At 36.0% G+C, this 24,578-nt stretch overlaps 1 protein-coding gene across 9 annotated transcripts in view; it reads right to left on the minus strand.

The window, feature by feature from the left end:
- The window catches only part of pard3bb (par-3 family cell polarity regulator beta b), a 449,216-nt gene that overhangs the window by 236,666 nt on the left and 187,972 nt on the right, over positions 1-24,578 (minus strand). For all 9 annotated transcript variants that reach the window (XM_048193363.1, XM_048193369.1, XM_048193368.1 and 6 more), the window contains 3 exons: positions 22,527-22,924; positions 14,916-15,055; positions 14,649-14,777 (listed from right to left, as the gene is read on the minus strand). In XM_048193363.1, coding sequence (XP_048049320.1) covers positions 14,649-14,777; positions 14,916-15,055; positions 22,527-22,924 — 667 coding nt within the window. The remainder of the gene's footprint in view (positions 1-14,648; positions 14,778-14,915; positions 15,056-22,526; positions 22,925-24,578) is intronic.

Raw genomic sequence — 24,578 nt, forward strand, 5'->3', positions numbered from 1 at the left:
ACGTAAGCCGTCGAAATCTAATCATTTACGTGAAGAGATTAACAAGATTAGGCACTCGGGAAGAGGAAAAATGAACTTACTTTGTTGTGTATTTGCAACAGTTTCAATATGAAAAATAACTTTTATATCGATTCAATGGAATATTTGCATTTTCAAAAGAAAAAAAAAACATGTCAAGGATTTATTGCATTTTGGGGAAAAAATAATCAGAAAATCAAAATCTGGATTGGAATTTTTAATGTTATTATAACCTAACGATGCCATGTGAACGTATGAAACTGAAAATATTGGTCTTCATCTTGCCACTTTCTTGTAAAGAAAACACATTTTTACTCAAATTAATCAAAATGGATTTATAGCGTTTTGGAAGCAAACTCTTCAATTAGATGCTATTTTAGTAAAACTGGCTAAAATTAAGAAATGACATGACAAAATATTAATTGAATTTTAAGGATATCTTAACAGACAAAATGGAAGATATTCAAATAGACAAAAACTATGACTCAAACAAAAAACTGTAAAGCCAGCTACACTGGTCTATTCATGTTTTTGTCCTACTAAATTAACCATAAGAACTTTACATACAAAACAACACTTGAAAAGCTAGCTGCTCGGCAAAGGTAATTTATTCAGAGACGAGCAGCTATGAAAAATGCATTTTTGTGTGGAGCATGCAAAGATGCAAATTATGTCATCAATAGGAGTTCACTTCCATGATTTAGGAGGGACCGATCATAACAACTGCAAACCATAGTTCACTGCACACCAGATCAACCATTTCAAGAGGACCCGAGTCAGAAAAACTTCTTTCACACCAACCAAACGAACTCAACATGAACCACAAACTGGTGTGAAAGCACTGTAAAAGCTCGGTTGGGCTTTTGTGTAGAGCTTAGCAGATCCTCTGTAATGCTGATTCGCTGATTCGTTGATAATCAAATCCCACTCAAAAGCACATGACTCAAGCCCATGGTGGCTTTTATTGGGTGTGGATCAAAGGCCCAGTCCTGATGGGGAAAAAATGATCTTGCAAGAGAGAGCTCATGTCATTGTGCTCTATATCTCCAGCATGTTTCTAAAATGATTCTTTCATTTGGGAAGCACTCTACCACCTTTCAGCAGTGAGCAGTGAGCAGGTGGTGAATTGAGCGGTAAAGTGTGTGTGTGTTTGTGCTGATGAGATGTCTTTGTACATTCTGTACATGCATTAAGAGAGAGCAGCAGATTGCAGAAGAAGGTTTGGGATAGAGTCATACCACCATTACACTCGTACCCACCATCATCCACATTTCCAGTGGTGGCGGTAGAGCGGGCTTTGATCTTACAACGGAACTGAATCAACACTGAACTGACTTTACACAGAATTTAACTCTGTTTGCATCATTACTGCCATGTTGATCACAGTAAAACTGCTTTGAAACAATGTGTATTGTATAAATTGCTAGAAAAATAAAGGTGACTTGACTTGTCTTGACTAAACATCATGGGTTAAACAGACACCTTTGACCATTTGCCTCATCTGCTTTTTCAGCATCTCACACCCATTTTTTAGACATCAAGACATTTTAGACATCAACCTACTTAGTATTCCTCAAACAATTCATTGTAAATAATACAACAAGAAAAAAAGGTAACACTTTACTGAATAACTACACAGGAACAAATGAGTAATGCATTATTAACACTCTAGTAACTACTATTATCTCATTCGGGTCGGCGGTCGCGCCGGCGATACCACCTCACTTTTTTTCTGAATATTTGAAACCGAGGAGAGGTTCCTTCTTTTCCTTCTCACTTCATTATCTGTAATGATCTGAGACTGCCTCACCCCGTTCACATGGTAAATAGTTTAGGTGAACTGTTTGCATCGCACACGCCCCTCGGTCAATGCCACAAAAAAACAGCAGATTCACTGAACGTTCGTCGTGTTTTGAGGATGGCGCAGTACTTCGGTAAAGATCCCTTCAGATGATTCTGGACAGCGAGGAAGAATTCACTTTTTCCTCTGAGGAAGACTGAGATGACGAACGGTTGTATTTCGAACAGCAAACTGACCTTGAGAAAGGTACGAGGTAAGTTGTTTAGTGTTATATAATTCTTTTTCTGATAATATAAAACTCATACGAATTTTCACACTATTGTGCCTATACTGAATACAGATGTAAATGTTTGAAATGCACTAAATATGTGCGGTCTGTATGGCCCATCAACAGATATTCGTGGCCTATACGGCCAATCAATAGATATTTGTCTGTCCTATGGCCCATCGTTAGCAGATATATATATGCATTGTGCGCCTATACCCACTAATTGCCCATCTGTTTACTTTGGACAATGTATGCTAACAGTGTTTTATTTGTTCAGGAATGTGTCTGCATCATGCCCACCTTCACCAGCATCGTGCACAGGTGTCGTTTGGTTCTCAATGTGATCGAGAATCATACTGAGTAAGTGCACAGATGTAATATTTTATAGATGTAACTGTAAACATCTTCATTCAAAATGTATATGTAAATGTATGGCATTACAGAAACTGTTGTCTTTGTTGTGCTTGAAGATAATATAAAACTCATGAGTTTTCAGACTATATTTTAGCTAGTTTTGGCTAGCTTTTGACAAAATTGCCTTACAATGTCACTTACAAATGTTTGTGTATATATGCTCAAGTGTAAATGCTTGTAATGTGATACTCTCTAAACATATTCATAATATATTTCACACAGTTTTGGTTAGTTCATCATACATGTGGTCTACATCATCATAATGCAAAAGTATATGTTCTTGTATGACATAACAATAACTTCTGTCTTTGTTATGCATGGTCATAGTGATAATCTTATCAGTATGTTTTTTTCCTTTTTTTTTTTTTTTTTCCACACAGATGTGACAATGAAAATTTCCAAACACCTGTTCCAAAGAGATCCCAAGAGATACAACAAACACATGGGGGTGTTGACCTGTCTGATCAGCTGATACAGTACTACTCAACACAGCACAAAACCATGAAGTGGTACAGAAAGATTTTTCTGCACTTCTTGGACGTTGCTTCCACCAACTCTTTCATTGTGCACAAAGAACTATTGTCCGCATGATTGTCCGTATGATTACTGCAGTCTTCATTGTGACATGATCCTTCAGAAATCATTCTAATATAGTGATTTGATACTCAGTTATTACCATTGTTGGAAACCGTTATAATGGTATATCACTGACTGGAAGCAGGTTTTTTTTTTTTTTTTTTTTCTCCACTGCAAAGAAACACCAAACACCTTGGAATGCCAGCTAAGTGATGTTCACTTACATCTTTGAACAGGATGTATTTACAGGTAAAACTTTATATTCAAAATGTGCCCTCATTTATTCCAAATGTGTTTCATTTATATTGTTAACTATATTCAGAATAAACTACCAGGAAAAGAAAAAAAAACTACTTCGTACTTTAATTTTCACTCACATAGCCTTCCTACCTGAAAGAGCTCATTATGCAGGTCATTATGTGGGTCTTTGTCTTCTCAGCAATCACAGCATTATTCATAAAGATTCACGCCTCCATGCATACTGTCTTCCTTGACAAAAAGTGTCTTATAAAATTTAAATCATTATATTGTTTTATATGAACGAGTAGGCAGGACCATTTTTACATCATTTTGAAGCAAAAACTACAACCTCCAATACCCAGAAGTCTTGTGAACATGTATTTATTATTGGTTTTGTGGCCGTATTTCAGTGACTTAAGTTTTTTGTTTTTTCAATAGCCATGCATAAACATTATTTCCTCAAAAATGCAAACATGTACATCTATTTTTCTCACGTATTATTGTAGCAGAGTTTGTGCTGAACACAGCAAAATTACTTGTTGGCCAATAGTATGTTATAAGTAGCTGAAATAAACACAAATGTCAGGGCATGTCAAAACATCTCAAGGGCCCCAGAATCACTCAGACCCCTGGGGGTTAACTATCAAGAAACTCTGATTAACAAACTAGTAAGTAATAGTGCTCATTTGAATGTGGCAGTTCACTATTAGCTAATCAGTAACTACTATTTCTTTTTCATACCTCCCAGAGAACTTCTAAGAACTGCTAAATACAGGTTCATAATTAATGTGAATAATGCATAATGTATAATTCATTCTAAAGTGAAGGTCATGGTAACCCACTAGTAATGACTGAAGAATTACCAAATCCTTCAGAAGGAATTACTAATTATTTGGATCAGTATTCTAAAGTGAGAAATATGATAACTCTCTAGTAACTACTGAAGTCACTGTAAACTTTTGAGGTTTTTGTAAAGTATTGGATAGTAATAACTCAAGAGTTACTGCATAATTCTAAAGGAACTACTACTTATTTGTATAAGTATTCTAAAGTGAAGATCATGGTAACCCACTAGTAATGACTCAAGTGTTACCAAATACATCAGAAGGAATTAGTGTACAAAACGGTACAAAAAACTCAAAAGTTTACAAAGTTTACAAAAGTGTTAATAATGCATTACTCTTTTGTTCCTGTGTAGTTATTCATTAATGAAGGTTTAGTATTCTAAAGTGTTACCAAAAAAATATATAAAAGAATGCCTGTTTTCCCATTCATTTTTTTTTTTTTTTGTGAAAATTGTATAGGGTCGCTAATGACCCGATGTGTAAAAGTGTAAGTATATTTTTTTTCTGCACAACAATAATTGAATCTTTGATTACTGAATAAGTGATATTCACCTTTATTCCACAAGGTGGCAATGTCTGATACACAATGATGAAGTGACGTTTCACTCATAGTTACTGCAGGCAGAAAAGATTTACTACAGAAGGTACTAAACGCAATCAAATATGACTGTCACTGTCACTGTCAATGGATCTGGTGAAGAAGTTGTCAGCACCAGCGGTCAAAATATTGATTTTGAAGATGTTGAAAATGATATGTTTTGAGAATAAGTTATTTTCAGATTGCAAATATGAGCCAGATGCTGAATGTACTGGGAAATGAGCTCTGATGAGGACAGTGATCATGGTATAAAACATCTACTCAAACTGAGCCCTTCCAAGCTCCAAAAGATAACAAAATATGCTTTATTTTCACTTTATTTCATTACATTACCCTTTAAATTGCGCAAATTGAAATTGCAAATTGAAAATATGTCCAATAGCACAAAAACGCGAAAAAGTTTTTACGCTCATATGAGGTGGTTTTTCAGGCAATTCAAAAAATGAATATTTTGCAAAACTGCAATGGAAACAGTTTTATTCACATTTACAGGTCACCTGCCATCTGTAAAAGTTGATCATTCTTTAAAGATGGCGCAGTATGTTTGGACAGAAGACAAGAGTTCTTCATTAAACTCATAAAAGACAAAAGGCCACTCCCAAGTATAAGGGGCTTTCCTTGCCATAAATGCTTGGATAACATGCCTACGACTATTTTAATTTAAAAAATTGGCTAGTGCAGCAGCTGGAATATACATAAACCTACCAACATCCGTTGCCAAGATTTTTGGAATGACTTATCGCGAGAGGAAAGAAAAAGATATTTTAGTCACATAACAATGGTTAATGGAAATGCCGTCATTTCGCAATAGTTTTTTTTTTAATCGATATTTAGAAAATATCGCAAAAATCTTATTGCTCTCATACTCATGATACTTGCTACACTTAGAGAAAACATTAAACTAAATGATGTATTACATAAAGGAATGAAAATAATCACAATATTTAAAATGTTGCCTAAATTGTTCGTCAGCAAAACCATTGTGATCCTATGTTAAACATTTAACATCCCAAGTAATGGATTTGCAATATTTGGCCTTCTCTCTCTGGCTTTTACTAAACAAAGCCATCAGAATGGACTTCATTTCACCAAATGGAGAACATACCCTGATCATAATCAGGTTTCAGCATCAACAAATACCCACTGCCTTTCATCAGGCCCAATTACCTCTTCACTAGGAGCCGAATACATTTCCCCTTTTAATATGATGTCTCCAAGAGCCACGCGTGCAATTGGGAGGGACTCATGCAGTGTACGATCAACCTCTCGGCTTACGGCACACATGCTAAAGTGCACTTTTTACCCTGCACATGCATATGGAAAGGACCATTCACCTTGCAGACCGCAGCATCATTAAAGTCAACACGGGGGTAAAAGCACAGACACTCACATAACCTCTTAAACAAAGAAACGTCTCTACGACTGCTCTGATGGCCAGCTAAAGGCAGAAAGGCTAAGAGTGAAGTTTGTCCATGAGTAAATGGATTCTGTTTAAGTGGAGATGAAAGCAAAACCATTGAGACGAGGCCGCTGTAAAAGACTAAGGGGTCTGGGTTGACGTCCATAACCTTGTGTCTCAGGAAGCGGCTTTATTTACTCGTAAAGAGGCCAAGACTGGAAACCAGGCCTCGTGGGCCCCGAGACTTCAGAGGGCTGGTAATACCAACATCAAAGGTTTATTGAGGAAGTAATGCAGGTAGTAACATGAAGGTCTGGATATGAGATTAAGTAGCAGAGAGTCCAGCGTCCTGGCTGGTTCGACTTCCTCGGTTAGTGTAGGACGAGCCAAAGAGGGGAACGTTGTCACAACAACATTATCGCATGTGCTAACCGCTCGTCTTCACAGCTGGAGTTCTGGGAGAGATAAGGCTTTGTCAGGGCCCTTATTACCCAGCCTGGTGCCATTGTTAGCGGGCTGTTTTGAAGTACACAAAGCCGCCTGCTTGAAGGGGCGCGAGGGTCTTTTGTTACAAGCTCTGCACTCCATTTTTAATCTGCCTCTGTCGTGCAAAAACACTACAAACTGAACAGGAAATGAGTCCTCATTCTTTTTCTTTTGTTCATGGAGTCATATCTAATATCACTATTACTATTTCATCTAGCTGGAGCAGCAGACAGAGCTCTATCCCCCACAGGGCGGCAGTGCTATTGAAGAGAGATTAGGGCTGACTGTGCAAGGGGTGCGTGAGGTCCTCGGTGTGTGGCTTTTGAAGAGCGATGGAAGGTTGTAAGACTCTTTCAGCAACAGATCACCTGGCAGGTAGAAATACGTCAGGTAGTCAGACAGATGTAGAGTGTCCAACCCACCTGCCGATTCTCCTTTCCCCTCTTCACATGGGCCAAACTACCGCCGCATGTGTCTCCAGTGAGACATCACTGCACATCGTGCCGCAAAGTAAGTCTTCATCTCTCTTAAACGACCTCCTCTTGTCATTCCATTCACATGGCATCATCTCTATCAAACTCTTCTCTCTCCTGACTGTCTGAAGCCTGTCCTTCATCTGCAGACTGACTAGTGCTCTATGGATTCTTCATTGGCTGATGCAGAAATCTAGAGCGTAGGGTAACCTATCCGTTTTACGTCATGTGGGAGTTTTACTGCTTTTTTGCAACAGGACAAAAAAAGTGGTCAACCGTTTGATGGCAAACAAAAGAGCATAGCTTCAAGCAAGAAGGCACAAATCAATTTCCTCTCACCCCATCTCTCATCCAGTACCTCGGAGTTTGCTGCAGTGGCATGAATGAAATGTCGCCGAATGAAAGTACAGAGGAGGCCTGATTCTGGAGAATTTGTATCCGCTGTCGTCTATTTGCACATATAGCATGAAAATGATTAACTGCACTTGAAGCTTTCGTGAAATTAAAAATAAAACACCCAAAACTATATATGGTACCATAACCAAGACGAACTATATCTGTATGTGTGAAATTCTGGAGGGAACGTCGGACAGCGTGGCATGTGGACGTAATGACCTGCCATTAATCAATCTATGATCTATAACATGTAAAATGGGAACATGAAAGAAATATTCTAAAAGCAACTCATGTAAATGCCCTAATCAAAATATTGTCATATTCAGAATAAGGTCAGTAATTAGATTACTGCTGTCCATGTAGTTTGGAACCAACGATCCAATCAATTCCTGAACCTCAACCTGCCTTTTTATCTTCTTGAGAAGCTCGGATATACATCCCAATAAGGAAGAAAAGACGATCGCAACTTCCATTTTATGCTGACTTTAATAGTTTTATTAAGGATGAAGAATCCTGAAAATAAATGTATATCAGTTTCCACAAAAATTTTAAGCACAAATGTTTTCAACATTGATAATAATAAATGCTTCTTTAGCAGCAAATAAGCATATTGGAATGATTTTTTCCAATTTCATTCTATCGATATCCACCATTTCTTGCAATGTGAAAGACAGACTTGCAATTCATTAGCTGCTATAGGTAAACAACAACTGGAAAAATAACAGTGCAGTAAATGGTAAAACTATTTGTGCTACAAACCAGTATGTTTATAATTACGACAATACATTAAAAAAATACGGCAAGAAAGCAGTACATGGTAAAGCTATGCACGCTACAAAGCAGTGTGTTTATAATTATGACAAAACATTGAAATAATAAAATAAGAACTACCAGTTTGCAATATCAAGCAGCATAACAAGCTGTTTTGTACAGCTAAAATATACTGGAAGCGGATGATACCGGAAGCCTTGCACATTCAAGTTAGAAATGGTCACTCTCCATTAAAAATAAGCACCTAGCTAATTTATTAATACAGAATTGTTTGCTTTGCCCAACAGTTTCTTCCACCAAACTTAAAAATGTTTGCAGCTTTTTCCTTGTATTGTTTCTGCTCTTATTGCTCTCCTATTCCTCTCTTTGCAGCTTTGTATCTAAGATTGACAATGACAGCTTTCTCTACCTTCTGTCACCATCTTTTTCTTCCCCCAGCCCTTTCCTTTTCTACATCCACCTTTTTTCTCTTTGTCTCATCATCCGTCACTCCTCTATCAGCGTTTCTATCTCCTTTGCCTTTTTTTTTTACATTTCAATCACTCGCTCTTTCAGCTTTTGCTCTTAAAATGTATCTACAGTCATCTTTCACTGTCTGTGAGCTATTCTTCCCATACATTAATCTCCCTGACTACCGTATCTCAGTCCAGACAGTCCAGTCACACACAGAGACGTCAATCCATCAGTCACTGAGTCAAGCAAACAGTTTATAAATGCAAAGCTCAATGTGTGTCGCGTACAAAACCAAGCAACTGCTCACTAACCAAATAAAATCATTAATGTCACCGTGCATAATTTCCACAATTATGAGCGTTTGAAGACCTTACATGTTTATTTCAATCCACTGAAGGGTTTAATCTCCAGTGTGCAAGCAGAACTAGTGGTTTTTGGGTAATGAGTCGCAGTCATGCTTCAGACCACTGCATACTAACTAATCAGTGGCAATGATGCAGTGAAGGGTGCGTTCAACACAGCGTGCATAAGAGATGTAATTGAACAGTGAGAGGATTAATTCACCAGAGAATTTACTAGAACAATGTGTGAACAAATGTGAATTGTCTTTAATATGGTGAAAATACAGTAGACGTCATCATTTACAATAAAACAAATAAAGTGCTTAGAAACAAAAAAGTGGCTTTGCAATCTTTAGGAAAAGCGGGAGATATTCCGCTTACCAGCAAACATGGAGAGGACAGCGGTTGCATTTAGTGAAACATGCTCACAAAGCACTAAATAGAATCTGGATTGATAGTGCAGTTATATTGAGAAATGATGATCACTAACATGGTTTGCAATGTTTTTTACATTATTTTTGATAAATTTCTATCCAATTATTTATACATTATTGAGAAAAATATATATAATAAATGTTTCAAAATGTGTGTTTACATGGATCTAACATTCCAGAATGAGATGGTTATCAGTTTATTGTTGCTCATATAAACATAGTCGTTGTTTCGAGTCAAAACAAACCCTTCCTGATTTTCAGTGGTTTTTGAATAACTTAATTCATATTTTAATTATAAAATTAAAAACTACACATGTATAATTGTTTAAAATATATATTTTAAATCATAATAATATTGTAATAGCATTGTAATAACAATGTTATTACTATATTTTTGATCAAATAAATGCAGCCTTGGTCAGCATGAAAGCCTCTTTTCACACTTAAAGGTGCCCTAGAATTAAAAATTGAATTTATATTGGCATAGTTAAATAACAAGAGTTCAGTATATGGAAATGACATACAGTGAGTCTCAAATTCCATTGTTTCCTCCTTATATAAATCTCATTTGTTTAAAAGACCTCAGAAGAACAGACGAATCTCAACATAACACCGACTGTTACGTAACAGTCGGGGTGTACGCCCCCAATATTTGCATATGCCAGCCCATGTTCAAAGCATTAGACAAGGGCAGCCAGTATTAACTTCTGGATGTGCACAGCTGAATCATCAGACTAGGTAAGCAAGCAAGAACAATAGCGAAAAATGGCAGATGGAGCAATGATAACATGATATTTTTAGTGATATTTGTAAATTGTCTTTCTAAATGTTTCGTTAGCATGTTGCTAATGTACTGTTAAATGTGGTTAAAGTTACCATTGTTTCTTATTGTATTCACGGAGACAAGAGCCGTCGTTATTTTCATTATTAAACACTTGCAGTCTGTACAATTCATAAACACAACTTCATTCTTTATAAATCTCTCCAACAGTGTGTAATGTTAGCTTTAGCCATGGATCACAGCCTCAAATTCATTCAGAATCAAATGTAAACATCCAAATAAATACTTTACTCAATACGACGCATGCATGCAGTATGCATGATGAACACTTTGTAAAGATCCATTTTGAGGGTTATATTAGCAGTATAAACTTTGTTTATGCACTGTTTAAGGCAAGCGCGAGCTCTGTGGGCGGGAGCGTGAGCATTTAAAGGGGCCGCAACATGAATCGGCGCATTTCTAATTATGCCCCAAAATAGGCAGTTAAAAAAATGAATTAAAAAAAATCTATGGGGTATTTTGAGCTGAAACTTCACAGACACGTTCAGGGGACACCTTAGACTTACGTTACATCTTGTAAAAAAACATTCGATGGCACCTTTAAAAATCTTACTGATCCCAAACTTTTGAATGGTAGTGCACATACATTAAAATACATTCAACTGTAATGCATTACTTATTGCTTCTTAACTGTATATTGCGTGCGACTCCAAAGACTTGCCTGTTATAGGGCAAAAAAGGTAACTGTTTGTTGGATGCCAACTACTGAGTCATAAATTCCTCTCATGCTGCTGTGAATTTATCTAAATTAATACATGAAAGATGTTGACAAAGGAGGCTGTAGCTCATTTCCTGTGAGGGGCCAAAGTTTGAGTGGCACTGCTATGGTAATGGCCAAGTGAACGGGGTTCTCAGCATTTGGTTATTTACAGAAAGTGCTGAGTGGGGCAGAATTTGGATGATTGTGGATCGACGGGCACTACGCTGAGGGAGATACAGGAAGAGCCAACACACAGCTGCACAGTTGTAGTCTCTGACTTCACACAGCCTCGCATGCTCCAGCACTTCCTGTAGGAGTGCCCCGACCTCCTGCTCTACTTCCTGCCCAACACTGAATCAACAAGCATGGATAAGAGCAGGAAGTCAGACTACAAGGTGGGCAGAAGGGTGTGTGCAGAGAGGCCAGCGCTCCGGCGGCGGGTGTGTGGGTCGCCAGGTTCATCAGGAAAGATATCAAACAGACAAAAACAAAGGGAGGGAAAGTTGAGGGGAGAGAGAGTGACAGGTAAAGACGTCTGAACATCAGAACAGACAAAAGCTAGCATTCTTACACATCCCACAGGGGTTGAGACAAAGGCAGGAAGCTCAGGACTTCCCGTCCTCAAGGCTTGAGGAACTACAGCGTGACTATGACCTTCCACGGCTAAGACAGCAAACAGAGCCCTGTTGGGCTTTAGAGACAGACATGACAGTGCAGAGGCATGTGTCCTCAGAGACACATGATATCACTGCAGATGACCCAAATAACATGCCACTACATTTCCTGTTGGTCTGAAACACAGGAAGTGCCCTGACGAAGAACACCTGTATCCAGACCTTACAACCGTCTATGCAGTCCGCTCATTATCTGTGTGGGGTGGTTTGATTCAGTGATTAAACATTTGAGATGGTAAATGAAACGCTGTGGGTTCGAACCTCACAAGGTGATGCATACGATATTACGACTGTGTTCTTAACAAGACACTTAGGGCCGGATTTACTAAACAGGGCAAATTAGATTGAGAGCGCAATTGCAAAAAAGCACCAATGGGAGTGGAAAGTACTGTGTGTGATCTACTGACGATGCACAAATTAAAAAACAATATACCAAGAACAGTGCAAATTAGCATCTGGTTTAAGACGTGTTTTTTTTGGGCTGTAAATAATGGTGCAAATACCAGTAAATTGACTAAATCACAAACCTTAGTAAACCACCTTGTATGATTCATTTAAATGATCTCCTCCCATAAATGTTGCATCTGAAAGGAAAACTCCTACAAATACATATGCAATAAGGTCAGCCGCAAAAATAACTGTGGCCATGTCTTTTCAGTGCTAATATTTCACTGTGTGTCTTTAGTAAATCCTGACGGTAGTTTTTTAATGCCAAAAGAAGGTTTGGATTCATTGAAAGTTCACATTTTTCAAACTTCAAAAGTACAAAAAGGCATCCGAAAAGCAATCCATTTAAATCAAGCAGTTTAATCCAATTTCCCATAAAAGATGTGATTTATTTATATGATGAAAAGTTCGAATTAGGGCTCTTATTCACATTCAACATTAATTAAAGCACATACATATACACATCAAATATGGTAAACTCGGAAGGTCAACCTAACTTGCTTGACACGAGAGAACCAGAGGGATTTTTTTTCTTAAAAATATTTGAATGTGTGTTCCAAAGATGAACTAAAACCTTACAGATTTGGAATGACGATGGCAAATGATAACAGAATTTTTATTTTTGGATGAACTGGCCCTTTAACGCAAGATTTCTCTAACAGGACTGTCCCCTAAAAAGTATCCAAATGAAAATATCTGCTAAATTCTACTAATGTGGGGTAAGCTTCAGAAAACAATGGAAACAAGACAGGAAATATAAATGAAAAAGGTGAACAGAGGAATTGGAGGATCTTTAAGTGGAAATTTAGAGTAGAGACCTAAGTGCGGCACGGGACAAGATTTGACGGGCAAGTGTGAGTGCGGGCGGTAAGACACTCGTGTGTGCGGGATGCGGGAGAATAAAATGATTTGTGGGACTCCCGCAAAATATATGTTATTCATCTATTGCACAAAAGCCACAAGAACAACTAAAATTAAATAAAAATGATTTACAGGTGCAAGCATAGGCGATGTCACGTTTGCAGTGCTTTGTTGTGTGTGTGCGTGAAGCGCCGGCGCAATCAAAAAGCAGTCTTTGCAAGGGACTTGCCTCATCGTCATGGCAATGGTTCATGGTCTCGTCAGATTAAGTCAGAGTTTGTTGTTGTTTGCTGGACAATCATACCACACTGCTCAGACATTCCCCTATCAGACAAACGCTGATAAAACATGTTCAGTCGGGTGAAAACAAACTACAGCGGTATCACACACGTATCACACTAGCTTCGCATTCGTCAAGGAACTTGCTAACTAGCACACTATTAGGAAAGGCGATTTGCAAAGATTCATAAAAAAATCTATAACGTTACTCACGTCTTCTGGAGGTGAAGCTGGATCATGAACAGTTGGTATTGAACCATCCTTCAGTAACTTTTTAGCAAAACAAACTTTTTAGCGCAGACATAAACACACATAAGTAGATCCGGGGGTGCATTCCCTTCAAAAACAAAATTAATCCACTGCATCTACAGCAGCTCAGATATTGAGAGTACAGGACAGCTGCTATGTTCATTCTTATATCCAAAAACAAAACACCTCAGTTGCTTTGGAGACATTCTTGTCTACACCTGTGCAGCGTCGAAACAATGGCGGACTGTTTACAGCTCACTCAGGGCGGGTCTATGCTAAAACGGCAGTGTCCGTCAAAAGTCGTGGGAGTGGCCTGTGCAAATTTACATCACTTTCAGAATCTGTGAATGGCTTGATCTGACAAAGTGCTTATGATTTGTGGGGATTAAAAAAAAAAAAAAACACTGGGTGGATTTTTATCATTATAGGGTGGTTGTGTACACACACTGCCAACACACATGTCCAAACACCATGTAAAAGTGGATTTTGCATCCAATGTCTCATTTAATAACAAATAATTTATGTGTAGGTTGTGGATAGGCAAGACTAAAAAATCTGCCCCGTGCAGATCTCCAGAGGCTCAAAACTCTTGTTAGTGTTTCCTGCAACGTCATTTTGAAAGCACAGCATCATGCAAGTTGGAAGTCTAAATTAAATTTGGTAAATTAAAAGGGCCTGGTAACGTGAAATACAACAAAAACAGCATTGTTCTATTGTGTTGTCTTTGCAAGCTGCACACACACATACACACTCAAAAACAATCTAACAAGCACTGCAACCAGTGCAGTCCAACTCACAAACAAATGACTCACAAAATCATAATTCTGTAGGAAACACTGCATCATCCACAAGCAACCAAAGCCACTTGCAGTGTTTATGAATAGGGTGTTTGTTGTGTATGTTCAAGCATAGTGTTTTACGCAATTCATTCACTGGAAAAGAAGAAAAGACCAAGAGAGGAAAATACTTTAAGAAAGGTTTATTAGCAACAGATAGGAAGAGTTAGATGTATAAGACATGGCGTCTACACTGGAACTGATGACTGTAGCGCTGCATTAGATTTTTAGACAAAGAAGACCCTTACCAGCTCACGTGGAAGGAACATGTCTTCCTGTCTGGCCACAACCAGACAAACACTATCCCCCTGCTTAGTACTGCGTAACATGGCCACCAGTTCCTCCTGAGAACGGCCTGTAATGTCCACACCGTTCACCTGAACACAAGCATGCACAATGGATTTCATATGCAACTTCACACTGATGTAAAATGAAAGAGTTTTTTCCAATTAAAGCAGATTTCACACAGATTACTATGCTAGAAATGCTCCATCTTACACCAGAATGAGACTCACTTCTAGTATCCTGTCTCCTGACTGCAGGCGGCCATCTTTGACAGCAGCTCCTCTGGGTAAGATGTTTTTGACGAGGATGGGGCCGGGTCCGTGCACTGAAGAATCTCTGGTCACAACGGTGAAGCCCAGACCTTCAAGACCTGTGAGGAGATTGAGAGAGATTAAAGTGATTGACAGATGAAACCCAATTTGTCAGCAATAATGCGCCAATTCATGTGTGAAGCCTATTCTCTTCCCAGTCAGCACACTTATGTCAGCAAGGTGTCTTTGAAAGAGTCCATCATCTAGAAAGCTTCACGTCATACTTGAAGTGTTATATGGGTATACAAACAACTGATAATCATCTGTTTTCGACATTGATCATAAGAAGAAATGCATATTAGAATGATTTCAGAAGGATCATGTGACACTGAATACTATAGTAATGATGCTGAATATATATATATATATATATATATATATATATATATATATATATATATATATATATATATATATTTATATATATACCTTGCTGACATATATATAGTAAAAATATTTCACATTATCACTGTACTTTTTGTCAAATAAATCCAGCTTAGGACAGAATAAGAGACAGGACAAAAATATTAAAAAGATCTTGACAACCTCAAACTTTTGAACGCTAGTCTATTTAATTATAGAAAATAAGATGAATTAAAATGAATTGAATTTAAATTGACACCTATTTTTCAGTATGTACTTAAATCGGACTAACATATTTAAGCATTAGTAGTTTGCAACTGCTTAAAATGAGTGTAAATCATTAATATTCTAATACTGGCGTCCACTTAATAACATTCTAACAACCAAAAAGCAACATTTTAGCAATAAACTGTACTGCAAATGAGCTAACACTTCGGGAAAAAAAATAAATAAATAGTGTGGAAACAAACATTAAATAGATATTTTGGCTACATATTTGCGCTATCTGGTTTCTGTTTTAATTTCCATAAATAATCCAAGAGGATCAATCATTCTTTAAATGATTAATTCAGTTTCCAAAACACAATGCTGCCTAAAACTATTTAGAGATCTTCGCAAACATTGCATGCCTGAATTATAAACACCTCAAACCTCAAAGAATCACGGTAAACAACAGAAGAGAGGCGTTACACTGTCTCTATAAAACTCCTCATAGACTATATCCTGTACATTGGGGTGGTTCTGTCTGAGGCCTGTCAGGGACAGTCGGGCTGATAAAGGCCGTCCTTGTGCGAGACTGAGATTAGAGTCGCCTGGCTTCAGAAACTGAAGTTTAATTTCATATATGAGCACATTTCAAAGAGCCAGAGTGAAAGGGACAGACAAAAAGAGATACAGAGTGCATGAATATGAAAGACTCAGAGAGATTGTTTGTGTAAGCAAGGGGGAGAGATAATGTTAAAAATCATACAGATTTCTTACAAAATTTAAAGTAAACACCCTCACCCACAACAGAAACATCATTAGCCATACGAGAACAACCTCCCAAAGCTGCCATGTATACTCTTCAGAGGAAATTCAACAGTTCCAATTAAAAAAATCTTAATGGTTAAAAAATAAGCATCTAACAAGAAATCATTGTGATTCCTTTCAGCCCAGATAAAAGGAAGATATTAAAGGAGGAGGCTGCTGTCTAGCACAGGTGGTCGTCCATTTAAACCATGCTGCCGCCTTGACCTGTGCATATTGCTTCTTACAGCGGTCTTGATGCTGTCACGGTGACTGATAGGTAGATTAGAGAACAGGCTATAGCCCCCCGCGTGACACGAGGCACGTCTTTAGGGCGGATATTTCCAGTCCTGTCCCTGAGCTCAGGGATAAAATGATGGACAGAGCGTGTGGGTGAAGAAACTAAAGAGTAGACCGCCTCAGGGCCAGTGGTTGTTCTTTAACACGCTCTGCATCAGACTACAGGGGACAATACATATCGAAGCCAGTCTGTGGAAATGGTCAGCACTTTTTTGTTCCAGCAATGAATTTATATCATCATTAATGGCAGAATCAATAAGAACTTAATAGACTTTGCAGCCTGAAATTATAGCTTCATTCATTCGTTAGACTGCCAAAACCACCGACTACACAGTTGACCAATGTTGGAGTGAGCGAGAGAATCGTATTAAAAGGAAGTACATTTATTTAAAAGATCTTGCAGGAATGTCTTTGCTCTTTCAAAATGAGAGTTTTAATACACTATGTAAGCATTTGTATGTAGGGATTTTCAAACTGGGGTCCAAGGACACTCTGGAGGTAAAAAAAAACAAAAAAGAATAAAATAAAATAAAATAAAATAAAATAAAATAATAAAAATAATAAAATAAAATAAAATAAAATAAAATAAAATAAAATAAAATAAAATAAAATAAAATAAAATAAAATAAAATAAAATAAAATAAAATAAAATAAAATAAAATAAAATAAAATAAAATAAAAAATAAAATAAAATAAAATAAAATAAAATAAAATAAAAATTGTGTGATCAAAAAATATAAAATACAGTTAAACCAAAAATGATTCTGACAATTTTTGATATATTTTTACTAGTGGGTGCTGGACACTATAGTTCATTTATTTAAGTGAGGATAGCAAAATAAAGTAAACTGTGACATATGATATCCAAAAATTCTTCATACAGTGGACTACCAGTAAAATTGATTAAAATTTGGAACCAAAAATTATTCAGACACTTTGACCTGACCATGTTTTGCTTAAGTGTTATCTTACATAATTAAGATTATTTTTTCTGACACAGTTTATCTCTGAGATCTTGTCATATTTTACCATTTTTTTAAACTATAGTGAATAAACTGTAATAATGAATGAAATGTTAAAGGTGTCTAAATAAATTTTGTTTTATAATACAACAAAAGAGATATGGCCATTTTAATATCCCAGGTAACCGTAATCTCAGGTCTTACTACACTGTAAAAACACACACACAATATTATATTATATTATATTATATTATATTATATTATATTATATTATATATATTATATTATATTATATATATATATATTATATTATATTATACTATATTATATTATATTATATATATACACCATCACCATACCATCAGAGCATTTTTAATTCCACCCCAAAATAGGCAGTTAAAACATGGTATAATAAAAAACTATGGGGTATTGAAACTTCACAGACACATTCTGGGGACACCTTAGACTTATATTACATATTGTAAAATGTCAATTCTAGGGCACCTTTAAGTGTCGTATAAAACTAAACTCAGCAAAAAAAGAAACGCCCCTTTTCAGGATACTGTATTTTAAAGATATTTTTGTATTGGAAAGGGACTGAACAATGCTTTTGATGCTTGTTCAAATGAACCATTAACCATTATTACGCATGCACCTGTGGAACAGTCCTTAAGACACTAAAGGTTTATAGACCGTTAAGGTCAAGGTTACAAAAACTTAGGACACTAAAGAGACCTTTCTACTGACTCTGTTCACATCTGCAGTCCTCATGACTCCTGCAGCAAGACTATGGCATGTTCAAGCAGGTGATCAGAGAATCCGTCTGTCAGAAGCTAGTTATTTTAGATTATAAAGTTTTAAATATGTATATTTTTCTTACAAAAACCTATCGCTTTCACTTTTTTATTAACCCCCTGGAGCCGTATGGATTATTCAGTCCCTCCAGGATTTTGCAATATTTTGCGATATTTTGCAAATTTTTTTTGTGATTTTTGCGATCAAAAAATGACAAATGAAAAATGTGCGTTTTTTTTTTTTTAATTAGAATACAACATTTACCATGTATTATGTTAGATGCACAGTAGTCATAAATGGCAATAGATCAAACAAAATGATCGCAATATTTTGCGATATTTAGCAAATTTTTTTTGTGATTTTTGCGATCAAAATGACTGATTTTGTGGTGGTAATTTCCAGAAATTTGCGAAAAATGTGCGTTTTTTTTTTTTTTTTTTTTTTTTAATTAGAATGCAACATTTACCATGTATTATGTTAGATGCACAGTAGTCATAAATGGCAATAGAACAAACAAAATGATCGCAATATTTTGCGATATTTTGCACATTTTTTTTTTGTGATTTTTGCGATCAAAATGACTGATTTTGTGGTGGTAATTTCCAGAAATTTGCGCAAAATTGGCGTTTTTTTTTTTTTTTTTTTTTATTAGAATACAACATTTACCATGTATTATGTTAGATGCACAGTAGTCATAAATGGCAATAGAACAAACAAAATGATCGCAATATTTTGCGATATTTTGCAAATTTTTTTTTGTAATTTTTGCGATCAAAATGACTGATTTTGTGGAGGTAATTTCCAGAAATTTGCGAAAAATGTGCATTTTTTTTTTTTTTTTATTAGAATACAACATTTACCATGTATTATGTTAGATGCACAGTAGTCATAAATGGCAATAGAACAAATAAAATGATCGCAATATTTTGTGATATTTTGCACATTTTTTTTTTTTGTGATTTTTGCGATCAAAATGACTGATTTTGTGGTGGTAATTTCCAGAAATTTGCGCAAAATTGCCGTTTTTTTTTAAAATTAGAATACAACATTTACCATGTATTACGTTAGATGCACAGTAGTCATAAATGGCAATAGAACAAACAAAATGATCGCAATATTTTGCGATATTTTGCAATTTTTTTTTGTAATTTTTGCGATCAAAATGACTGATTTCGTGGAGGTAATTTCCAGAAATTTGCGAAAAATGTGCGTTTTTTTTTTATTTTTTTAATTAGAATACAACATTTACCATGTATTATGTTAGATGCACAGTAGTCATAAATGGCAATAGAACAAACAAAATGATCGCAATATTTTGCGATATTTTGCAATTTTTTTTTTTTTTTTTGCGTTCACAATGACTGATTTTGTGGTGGTAATTTCCAGAAATTTGCGAAAAATTTGCGTTTTTTAAATTTTTTTTATTAGAATACAACATTTACCATGTATTATGTTAGATGCACAGTAGCCATACATGGCAATAGAACAAACAAAATGCACGAATCTTGTTTATTGTGGTGTCTTGCGAAAAAAGGCTATTCCAGTGCTGTACTAGGCTATCTAACTTTAATACCATGATCACTTACGGTGGGAAATGTGACCAAAATCTTACAGGTAAGCCACAGCAATAAGCAAATGCCTAATTATAAAAAGTTCTCAAGTAATTAAGAATCAAGTAAACAGTCAGCAATAAAATAAGAATAAACAAATTACAATAGGACAAATAAATACAACATAAAGATACAGATACAAACTGTGCTTTAAGTTTAAGTGCTGTTTGTTTTTTTCCCCCATTGTTGTTGTTGTCTGATTAATATTAACGACACAGACAGGAGTGGGTATATATTAGGTTGCTTTCACTTTAAGACCTACTGTAGTGAGCGGATCAAACACTGACACACGTCCCAAATTTGTTCCTTCAAGACATAACCACCAAGATGGACATTTAGGCATAATTATGTGTGTATTTGACCATTCAAGGCTGATAATCCTAGAAATATAACACATTTCGGTATGCAAGTGTGAGCGTTGAAAGGTGGCAAATGCATGCACAGAATCCCAATCAGTCGGTCAGTGTGTCAGAGCCAAACTGAGTTCGTGTAGCCTATACAGCGCTTTTATCAACTCTTTTTTAGTGTTATCAGGCATATCATACTTTTTATTTGTCATTCATCCATGTTGCGTAATTGCTTCACCCTCTACTTGGCACGGATGCGAGACGACAGGTAAAAAAGATTCGCTTTCGCTTTCACAGACGCACAGACCACATAACCTACTGTGCATGCACATTGCACGACGGTCTGTAGGCTATCCTCGTGAAAATAATGAATTGCAGCTTTTAAGAATTAGGAATTAGAGATAATTCAATTAGATAATATTATTTATTTTTGTGAATACAATTATTTTTTGCAATTAATTTGCGGTGAAATTAGGAATTATGCAGGATCGCAAAAAAAATGTGACGTTTTGTTGATTTTGCGTTGTATTCAGCGGTCGCGGAATCGCGAAAAACTGGTGGGACTGATTATTTATATGATGGATGGATGGATTTTTTGGGCTTCAAAATCTCGCCCCCTCTTCAGTACCGTTAAAAAGCTTGGAAGAGCCAGGATATTTTTAAATAATATCAGATTGTGTTAGTCTGAAAGAAGACTATATTCACTAGGATGGCTTGAGGGTGAGTAAATCATGGGATAATTTTCATTTTTGGTTGAATATCCATTTAAAGTAGCTGATGGACACATCAGATACAGACATTAACCCCCCTTTGTTCAGGGACTCATTATCCCATTTCTGTTAGCCAAATGTCTGTGAAATCTGTTCAGTTTATGTCTCAGTTATTGAATCTTTTTATGTTTATACAAATATTTACACATTTAAAAATTGCAGGGAAAAAACAGTTGAGAGGATTTTTTTTTTCTTTTTCTTTTTTTTTTCTTTTTTTTTGCTCAGTTTATATGTATGTGGATACCAAAATTGTGTTACTAATTGAAAATTAATTGAATAAGAAATCTGTAGTTGCCTTGAATTTATTTATTTGGTTTAATGAGGTATTTAAAGGTGCCCTAGAACTTTTTTTAAAAAGATGTAATATAAGTCTAAGGTGTCTCCTGAATGTGTCTGTGAAGTTTCAGCTCAAAATACCCCATTGATTTTTTTTAATTAATTTTTTTAACTGCCTATTTTGGGGGATAATTAGAAATGAGCCGATTCAGGGTGTGTGGCCCTTTAAATCTCGTGCTCCACGCCCCGAGAGCTCGCGCTTGCCTTAAACAACATAAAAACAGTTCAAACAGCTAATATAACCCTCAAAATGAATCTTTACAAAGTGTTTGTCATGCAGCATGTCTAATCGCGTAAGTACAGTGTTTATTTTGATGTTTACATTGATTCTGAATGAGTTTGAGGCTATGCTCCGTGGCTAACGGCTAATGCTACACTGTTGGAGAGATTTATAAAGAATTTAGTTGTTTATGCATTATACAGACTGAAAGTGTTTAAAAATGAAAATAGCGACGGCTCTTGTCTCCGTGAATACAGTAAGAAACGATGGTAACTCTAACCACATTTAACAGTACATTAGCAACATGCTAACGAAACATTTTACAAATATCACTAAAAATATCATGTTATCATGAATCATGTCAGTTATTATTGCTCCATATGCCATTTTTCACTATTGTTCTTGCTTGCTTACTTAGTCTGTTGATTCAGCTGTGCACATCCAGACGTTCTGCCCTTGTCTAATGCCTTTTATAATGTTGGGAACATCATGGGCTGGCATATGCAAATATTGGGGGCGTACACCCCGACTGTTACGTAACAGTCGGTGTTATGTTGAGATTCGCTTGTTCTTCGGAGGTCTTTTAAACAAATGAGATTTATATAAGAAGGAGGAAACAATGGAGTTTGAGACTCACTGTATGTCATTTCCATGTACTCAACTCTTGTTATTTAACTATGCCGAGGTAAATTCAATTTTTGAATCTAGGGCACCTTTAACTTTTAGTGAACAGGCAACCTGAAAAATCTGAATGCACCATTGAATTTTGAAGTTTTCTCAGCATTCATTTTTTACAGTGTACCTTTCCCAGTTGTTTACCTTTCTTAAGGTCAATTCTGAGTCTCTTTCCACCCTTTTTGTTGTGGATTTGTAGAGGCGATGGTCCCAAGCTGTTTTTCAGGAGGGGGCTTTCAGCACTCTTGCCTCTGGGGGTGGGAGAGAGGCTGAGGGGTAATGGAGAGCCCAGAGAGCGACTCTCAGGACTGCTGCTGGACTCCTGAAACTCGGCTTGACATCCTGAGGATGACTCCACAGGCCTCACCATGGGCTTCACCTTCAGCGGCGGAGGTTCTTTGGTCCGTGTGGATACATCTGGGCTTTCTGAGTTGAAGAGGTGGCCGATCACAGTCTTCTCAAACCGTTCTTTATTAAAGACTGGAACAACTTCTAAACGAACGATGGGTGAACGCATGGCTTGACGGAATATTTCCTGTGCTCTGGTAAAACACAAGTGAGAGAGAGATTAGGGACACAGGATATAAAAAAAGCAATTAAGAGACAATCATTTTTTTATAATTATTTGCAGGTTATTTGATGAAACAAATGAACCTGGAAACTAAAAAGGGTGGAAATTGTAATATATTGAATAGTCTTGGTTTAGATAAAACTCGCTCTGACATTTATTCTGACAGCATAATTGGGGTTATGACTAATGAGTCCTTCGCATTACAAATGACAAAGCAATCCACCTCCTTCATTTTTGCTTGACTGATTTAATTTAAAAACCGTCCATCCATCCTGAGCCTAATAAGATTAATGTGACCTTCTACTGGATAGAAGTAATTCTCCTTAGCAGAAAAATTTATATACAATGTATGCATAATGTACATGACGACCATGGAACTACTGGGTAATGTTTCAACAGGTATGGCAAGGTCTTCAGACTTCATTTGTATAAAGCACAATCTATGATAAGTCAAGTCTATATTAGGAGCCAATTTATATTCTGAGAGGTATTCTCACAGTGCACAGTGAACAATTTTTGCCAAGATTTTGCTGTCTTTGATAATTTAGTGTGAAACAGAAATTAAAACTTGCTTTCCGATTAATTTTAGTGTCCACCAAAGTTCTGAATGTGTCTAAAATCTGGGGTTGCAGTAACTGCCCCAACAGCAGCCATTTAATGAAGAACCAATAGCACTAGATGATGTTTGAGACAAAAAGTGGCTAAAAGAGAGATGTCCAGTTAAAAAAAATGTTGATACTAACTTGTCTATATACATATATGTAGGGCTGCACAACGATTAATCGCGATTAATCGCGACCGTTTGCAAAATAAAAGTCTGTTTACGTAATAAATGTGTATGTTCTGTGTATATTAATTATGTATATATAAATACACACACATACATATGTATATTTAAGAAAAATGTTATATTTATATATAAAATATTTATATTTATATATAATATAAAATATATTTAAATATATATTTATTTATACATGCATATATTTCTTAAATTTATACATGTATGTGTGTGTATTTATATATACATAATTATTATACATAGAACACACACATTTATTACGGAAACACATACTTTTATTTTGCAAACGATTAATCGCGATTAATCGTTGTGCAGCCCTACATATATGATTGATGCATCTTGTTCATTTTGGTTCTCTCTTCATGCTATCATTGAACTAACAAAATTTGCTTAAGTTTGCTCTGAAAAATGAGCAGTCAACAAACCAACATTAGTACAAGTGCTTGCTTGCGTTTGATCAGTACTGTTACAATTTCATGTGTCAATGACAGTGACACGACTGACGATGAACAATGGCCAGTCAACGGCAATTGAGTTCTGCTTTGAAAACCTCTTATCTTTTGTTCTAACTGGCTAGCTCAAAAATAAAGAGATATTTTTACATTATCCTTCAAAAGTTCAGATAATATAAAAAAAAAAAAGGTTCTTATGCTCACCAAGGCTGCATTTATTTGATCAAAAACAGTAAAAGCAGCAATTTTGTGAAATATTTTGTACAATATTTTTACTATTTAATTTAAAAATACACTTTTTATTTTAATATTTTAAAATGTAATTTATCCCTTTGACTAAAAAGCTGCATTTCCAGCATCTAGTGCTATTC

This window comes from Megalobrama amblycephala, linkage group LG6 (assembly GCF_018812025.1).
Source record: "Megalobrama amblycephala isolate DHTTF-2021 linkage group LG6, ASM1881202v1, whole genome shotgun sequence".
NCBI lineage: Eukaryota > Metazoa > Chordata > Actinopteri > Cypriniformes > Xenocyprididae > Megalobrama > Megalobrama amblycephala.